Raw genomic sequence first — 7984 nt, 5'->3', positions numbered from 1 at the left:
TTTTTTTTTTTTTTTTTTTTTTGTCAAAAAATAATGTCCAAAATCCACCACTAATAGATACAGAAATTGCCCTATTATCTTCTTTGGACTTTCCCTTTCGGGTTTGCTTTAAAACGCTACTGCTATGGGAAGGTTTCTCCCTAACCAATGTGGGATATCACAATCCACTCTCATTCGGGGCCAGCATCCTCGCTGGCAATCTTTCCTTTCTCCAATCGATGTGGGACTGCTCCCAAATCCACCTTCTTTGGAGCCTAGCGACCTTACTGGCACTCCATCTCATGTCTAGCTCTAATACCATTTATAATGATCTAGATCTATTGCTAACAGATATTGTCCTCTTTCAACTTTTTTTTTCGAACTTCCCCTCAAAACTTTAAAACGTGTTTGCTATAGGAAAGTTTCCACACTCTTATAAATAATGATTTGCTCTCATCTCCAACCAACGTGGAACATCACAATTTTAGTCTTGATTTTTCAAATTATAAATTTAGTATATATATATTAATTTATATATTTAAAATTAATTTTTATCCAAATTACCCCTAAAAAGAATTCTATTTTTAAAAAATAAAGAAATAACAATAATAAACTTTTAGTATGGTATGAATTATATGGTCGATGCGTCTGTTTTTTTGTCGCCGTAATATAAAATGGCGACAGGCCCCCCCACGTGCCATCTAAATTTACTATTATTATTATATCCTCTTATTTACTTTTAATGCAATAATTATGGGAATTAGCTTAAATTATTATTATTTGTCTATCTGGCCTTTTTCTAACACACCCTTATAAAAAATGTTTCAATAAAAATGTACATAATAATAATAATTTTTTATTATTATAAAGATTTAAAAATTAAAAATTTTGTGTCCAGGGGACAAAATCATATTGGGATCAAATTGTTTTTTGGTGTCTTGAATCCTTTTCCATTTGTGTCCGAAATGATTCGCCCAATCGGCTTGTGTTCTGTAATGAGGAAGATACTGCTTGATCTTCATATCCACACTGTTGCAGAACCTTAATATCTCCTTGTTCACCTCATCCATGGCTTCCCAATCATCAAACCCACTTGAATTCAAGAACCCTATGGTGTAAAAAACCTCTTCATCTGGTATAACCGCTGTCATTCTATCATCCCACCTGTTCATTAATCCACATCACTTTTTAAATTTAATCCAAACCCTACATTTCTATATTCAAAACAAAAAATAAAAGGAATTTGATTAATTAATTACTTGCTCCTATTCATCGGGTACACGAGTATCGGCCCGGAGTTCATTTTCCGTTTGAGAACGATATCCTTAAAAACCCCCGAGTTGAATTCGGCTATACGGGATTTTGGAACGAAGAGATTTAGCCACGGATGAGGAACGTCCCATAACCCTTGTGACTTGAGGCTCAGCTCTCCGCTTCGAACCCTATTAAGGAATTCAACGTACGATACATCTTTCTCAAACTTGTATCCAGATAAGAAACGCAACCCGTCTAACGAATCATTGAGTTCCTACAAAAAAGGCACGAAATGGGTTATCGAAAATGGGGTTAGATTAAAAATAGGGGACGTGATCGGGATCGTACCTTGTCGAGGGTGTGTCGAGAGGTATGATCGTAATATTTGGCAACTTCTAGACAGTATATGATGGAGTGTTGGTTAACTAAAGAGATGATTGTGGAGTGATGAGAGGGAGGGAAAAAAGAGGATCTCCAATTGTCTGGGGGACCGTCATGCATTAGAAGTAAACCCTCCAAGTAGTCCAACGCACCGTTTTGTTTGCTTCCATTGATTGAGATCAATCGTTCTTGATCTTCAGTGAACTCACTGAAATTGGTGTATAGCATTCTAACCCACTTAACCTAACACCCAAACCAATAAATAATTAACGATTTTATTTTATTTTTAAAAAATTTATCTTTGTGGTGGGTCAATATAAAATTGTACCCTGTTTGGAGCTGGGAATAAGGGAATCCTAGCCCGAACAATGATTCCAAATTGGCCTAAACCACCCAGGACTGAATGGAAGAGTTGCCCGTTCCTTTCTGCTGAACAGCTTACGAGATCTCCTTTCCCTACCATACACACAAGCATATAATATCTCTCATTTTTTAATAAATATAAAACGTCCAGAGTACCGAAGAGAATAATATCTAATGATATCAATGAAACTGAGAACGTTGTGAGCTAAAGTGGTCAATATCTGGTAACGGACAAAATACCTGTAATGACGTCGAGTTCGACGACGTTGCTAATCTGCGGGCCGTATCGGAACGTCTGGCCGCTAATGCCAGCGTTCGACAAGGTCCCGCCGACTGTGAGGTAGAGATAATCCGTCCACGACGTGGGTGCAAGTCCATGCTTAAGAGTGGCATTAAGTACATCAATCCACATCTGTTCACCACCAACATCGGCAAAGAAACCGTCGGAGGCGTTACCGGAGACAGAAATTCTGGTGGGATTATTTAACGAAGCCATCTCAACAACAACGCCATTTAGCGCCATTGCCTGGCCGCGAACAGAGTGGCCGCAGCCCTTGGCGGCGATGTTGAAAGGAACAGGACGGGAGTTGGCAAGTTTGATTAAACTGATTATGTCGTTGATAGAGGATGGGAAGAGAACGGCGGCCGGTGGGTCAGTGACCATGTGGCCGAAATCAGTAGCGGCAGAATTGAGAGCGGCGGCGTCGTGGCGGAGATTGGTGGCGACGGCGGTGATATCGTCGTCGGGGAAAAGGGATTTGGGTATGAAGGATTTGAGACGGGTTATGGAAAGCATGTATCCGAAATAAGCTGGAATGGAAAAGTTGATAGCCATTTTAAGAGAGAGAAAGAAGAGAGAGAAGAATTATAATTGAGTTGGCGAGAGAAAGGATGATCAGACCCATGTATTTATAGCCAAAATTTTGAGTACCCGACAAATCATATTATTATTATTATTTAATTTCTTTTTATTTCATTATTGTCTTCCACTACTTAGAAGTAATGTCCACGTGTTCTCGTCCCTGTCCCGACTCCTATTCCAATTTTCATCCTCGCAAAATTTATTATTTATTTTTATAAGTATTTTTATAATATAATAATTTAAAATTTAATATTATAATATAGTATGTAACGAATTCAAATATGATTTAACGTACATTTTTAGATGAGAGTTTGCATTGACTTTTTGTGTCGTTAAAATTATTTTGAAAATATATGCCATTAATTAAAGTAGGAGCTTTTATTGACTAATGTGAATAGAAAGTATTATTATTTGAAAAAAAAGAAATATAGGTAGCAATTGTAGCAAAATTAAAGTAGATATTAATATGTGAATAAATTATGCAGCTAGGTAGGTATTGATATTCAGACCATAGAATAAAATCAATATGATTTAATAGTTATATTTGTGGATATATTTCCATAAGATTTATTTTTTATTTTTTATTTGGAAAGAATTTTGAGAAAAAAAGAATATCTTTTTTACTAAACGCCACGTCTCTCTAGATTCGTTTTTTTTCCTAAAAGAGTAATTATAAATATATGGGCAATCAAAGCTTACGGAAGAAATGTATATTTTCGGATGAAATCGGATAAAATTCTGGTTGGGAGAAACGACGCCGTATGAATGGAATTTGGGTGTTGTGTTATTTTAATTTATTATTTTTTTTTAATCATAATCCTATTAATTCGGACAATTCAACCAAATCATAAATGTTGGGTCGAGTTAGATTTTATTTTCGGTTTTGAATTGAATTTTCTTTTTTTTTTTAATTGAAAATTCAAGGCGTGAGTTGACATTTTTTTTTTCGAGTCAACTTACTACGATAAAAATAGGGTTACAACGGTATTTTTAAATTATTATAAAAATTAGAAATGTTTTTTTGGATATATATATGCACGTGGAATCCAAGCGACATTACGTGTGCCACTTTAGCAAATCACGACCGTTGGATTTGTTGACACGGTCAACGTTAGTGGAGTTTGGTCAATCTACATTACACCCAAAATACTTTAAAAATTACAACCAATTTCAACATTTTTTTTAAAGAAATTTATAAGCGTCAATAAATTATTTTATATCAAAAAATTATATTATAATAGAAAATAAAAAAAGAATATATTATAATGCGAATAATGCAATAAAGGGGAGAGACATTTAGAATATTATTGTGAATTGTTGGATCTTTAGGGGGCTAAAATGGGACTAAATAATTAATTTTTTATGGGTTATGACACAATGGTTTTCCATTAAAAAATACATTCATAAATAAATAACCTACTTATTATTATTATTATTTTATTTGGTGTTGAATTAATATTATTTTATAATGGGGACAAATCGGGGCTGTCAGTCCCATGCTGTCGGAATTGCAACATAATCAACAATTATCAACCATCTTTACTACATTATTATTATTATTTAGTACTATAAATCATTTAAAAGCTTTTTTTTTTTTGCATGAACTAAAAATATTTAATATTTTCTTTTGGGTATAATGTTTTTTTTCCCACATGCCATGTCATGGAATCACGTCCAGATGTTATTGGATGGGTGCTCCATGGAGCTAATCCGGTACTTGATTGTTCTGACATTCTCTTACATCCTCTGCAACATGGTCACATTATTTACTTTCTTGCTCTTGAGATGAAGATCATCTTCATAGAGACCAACATTAATTCTTCCGGCATGTTTTGTCTTTACTCATACGAAGGCTTCAAGAAAATCATGTTTAACTTTGAAGTTCCCATGATTGAGCCACCAAAATATGAAGGTGCACTGTTTAACCGCTCAAGCCCACTGTAGCCACCAAAATGTTTCATTTCTCTGTCCAACCTATTTGGGATCTCATAATCCACCCCCTCGGAGCCTAGTGTCCTCACTGACACTCGTTCCCCTCTCCAATCAATATGGGATCTTGCAGTTGATATAGATAGTAACTTTCAATTCTTTTAAGTTTTTTTTAGTGATCTTATCCCCATGATCACTTTCATTCACATGTGCTTTCGACCCATTCATGTACTCCGCTTTTACTCGCATGTCACACTTCTAAGCTCACAAATCTCGACCAATACAAACTGAATCAATTATCCAATGGTGTCAATCAGTTACTCTTTCTCCTCTTAACCGGTTTAATCGACCTCGTTACATCTCAATTCATATCCGAAAACAACTAAAGTAAAAGGTATGTTTTTGGCATATGCATGAATAGTGATAGTTTGGTTGTGTGGGCAATGAAAGGGAAAGGAAATTGTACGCAAGAGAAGGCTTCCCCCCCTCTCTTTTCCTCTCGCATGGAGAGAGAAGAGGGGAGAAAAAGAAAAGCTTAGGCATAGACGTCATGGGGGGGACTAAATATGTAAAGATACTCCCAAATCTTTATGGGGATCCAACCCACCAAAAAAATGATATCACGTGGTCCTTCAAATTATGTGTATAATATATAGTTTTAAGTGTATAATGTATTCATGTAATGAATATAATAATATATGCTCTATTATTGTTCCTTCCCTCCCTTACTATCATATTATATTTGGAATTTAAGCTACCCAATATCGAATGTGACGACACATCCTTATCTTGCGTTCGAGTTCTCAAATGCGTTGAATGATATGTACTACCTATTCTAGCTTCCATCAACTTTTCTCATCTCCCTAACTTTTTGTCAATTATATCAACGTTTCCGAACACAAGAACCTCCTATGCATTCTCTCGTTCTTTGTAATTGATCAGTGTATGATACTCTGGATTCAAAGTTTAAATTCTTTACTTGATGGTGCGTTTCAGATCTTATCAAAGTGGAAGCCCTTCTAGTAGGATGTGATTCGGGGGCGAGCCAAAGTGGAAGTTGGTGGACATGTAACGCTCGAATAAATAAAGGGTATGTGAATTAACTGAGACTAACTAAGTGATTAAACGCTTATTAATTATTTTATTACCGTAGATGGGATGAACGGTTGAGATTTAATTTTGGGCATTGGTCGTAATAATTTTGGTATTGCACCACGCACGAGGAAAGCAAGCCTTCCAATTATTGGACATACCATAAAATATATATGAGAATATATCATATATACTGAATAATACGTCACTTTTTTTATTTTCTTTTCCAAAACTTAATATAACATATATTATAATAATAACAATAAAAATATTTTAATTTTTAACTTTTTATAAACATTTCAAAACTACCGTTGAAATAGAAATCTATTAAAATATTTTACAAAAATCGTGAGATTTCATGTCAGCAGGAGATGTGGAAGTCTCTCTCTACTAGATATGTTTTTAAAAACTGTGATGTTGATAGCGATACATAATGTGACAAAGCGGACGGACAATATTTGCTAACAATAGGTTTGAATTGTTACAAATGGTATTAGAAGAGCAAGATACGAGCGGGTGTGTCAGTAAGAATGCTAGCCCTAATGGGAGTGGATTGTGAGATCCCACATCGGTTAGAGAGGAAAATAAAACATTCCTTATAAAGCCTAAAGTCATGAAAATCTCTCCCTAATAGACGCGTTTTAAAAACCGTGAGACTAATGATAGTATGTAACAAACAAAACAAAACATTTCTTATAAGGCCTAAAGGTGTGAAACCTCTCTCTAATAGACGGGTTTTAAAACCCGTGAGATTAACGACGATACGTAACGGACACAAGCGGACAATATCAGTACTTTTAGTTCGTGGAAACATCTCTAGTAAACACGTTTTAAAAACTATGAGACTAACGATGATAAGTAACGGACAAAAACATACAATATCTACTAGCGATAGTTTTAGGTCACTCCCACAACGACATTAAATCATTTTAATGTCAACGTTCTCGAATCCCTTCGGTGGACAACGAAAGAAAAGAGAGGACTATTGAACTTTATAGTTATGCTTTTATTGAGTTGTTCCATTCCAACGGCTTTTTCGGCACACATTCAATTTTTATACTATTCATTTCCTCGATTATGAAATTATTCCACTTTCTATAAATTACATAAAAATAAATTATATAGATTAAATTGAGAAAATAAAAGAAAAAAATAAAATTTATATTATCAAATATTATTAATTCAAACATATTAGTTTAAATTAAAACATATTAATTAAATTTTATAAAGCATTTGGTGGAAGAAGGAAAGTGATGACAGGAAGTTGGGTTACTTTTGGTGGGCACTGTCTGTACAATGGGGGGCTTCAAAATCAGAGATTTATGAAGACAAAAAACACATCAACCATATAGTTTCAAGCCAAAATGGACCCTCTTATTCCCCTCCCTACTTTCTTCTATTTTCAACGCAGAAAACGCTCGTTCGTCCATCCAGATCTTACGAGATTAGTTGAGAAGACATAAGGGTCTCGTGTTTTGATATAATTGAGATAACCCAGTTGGTAGATTTGGACTAGACTTTTGTGAGATCCCATATCGGTTGGAGATGGGAACGAAACATTCCTTATAAGGGTATGAAAACCTCTCTCTAGACGAGTTTTAAAAGGGTGAGGCTAACGACAATATGTAATGGGTCAAAACGGTCAATATATGTTATTAGTGAACTTAGATCATTACAAATGGTATCAGAACGAGACACCAAACGGTGTGCCAGCAAGGGGGTGGATTGTGAGATCTCACATTAAGTAGAGAAGGAAACGAAGCATTCCATATAAGGGCATAGAAACTTCTCCATAATAGATGCATTTTTAAACTGTGAGGTTGACGACTATACGTACGAGCCAAAGTGGACAGTGTCTACTAGTGGGAGAGGTAGACTATTACAACTAATGACTCGAATAGAATAAGAAGAAGAAATCGAGAGATGTGATAGAGATATTTTGAGTGTAGAAGATGGAAGATTTGGAGAGATGATGACGAGATACGACGGTTGAATTTGAAAGAAGGACGGTGCCTAAAGTACTTTCCAATTTTGGGTTTGATAGGACATATCAAAAGAAAGGGAGAAGGCTAATTTTTCTTTTTTTTTACAAAACAAAAAAAAAAAAAAAAAAAAAAAAAAATT

General features: G+C 34.9%; 1 protein-coding gene across 1 annotated transcript; it reads right to left on the bottom strand.

Moving 5' to 3' along the window:
* Positions 1 to 816: 816 nt before the first annotated feature.
* On the bottom strand, positions 817 to 2855 carry LOC111485168 (cytokinin dehydrogenase 3-like). The gene is made up of 5 exons (XM_023131921.1): positions 2218 to 2855; positions 1943 to 2070; positions 1582 to 1857; positions 1239 to 1507; positions 817 to 1143 (listed from the first exon to the last, which is right to left on the bottom strand). The coding sequence occupies exons 1-5, from the start codon at positions 2810 to 2812 to the stop codon at positions 852 to 854; spliced, it is 1560 nt and encodes a 519-aa protein (XP_022987689.1). The 5' UTR covers positions 2813 to 2855; the 3' UTR covers positions 817 to 851.
* Between the last annotated feature and the right edge of the window lie 5129 nt (positions 2856 to 7984).

The sequence above is a fragment of the Cucurbita maxima genome, unplaced genomic scaffold (assembly GCF_002738345.1).
Source record: "Cucurbita maxima cultivar Rimu unplaced genomic scaffold, Cmax_1.0 Cma_Scf00010, whole genome shotgun sequence".
NCBI classification, from domain to species: domain Eukaryota; kingdom Viridiplantae; phylum Streptophyta; class Magnoliopsida; order Cucurbitales; family Cucurbitaceae; genus Cucurbita; species Cucurbita maxima.
The sequence above is the reverse complement of the archived record's forward strand: the minus strand, read 5'-3'. Positions and strand labels throughout refer to the sequence as shown.

Coding starts and splice junctions, on each gene's coding strand:
- LOC111485168 (XM_023131921.1), bottom strand. CDS start 2,812: ATGGCTATCAACTTTTCCATTCCAGCTTATTTCGGATACATGCTTTCC. Junction 2,071..2,217: donor CGAACTCGACGTCATTACAG/GTATTTTGTCCG, acceptor TGTGTATGGTAG/GGAAAGGAGATCTCGTAAGC. Junction 1,858..1,942: donor TATTCCCAGCTCCAAACAGG/GTACAATTTTAT, acceptor TTTGGGTGTTAG/GTTAAGTGGGTTAGAATGCT.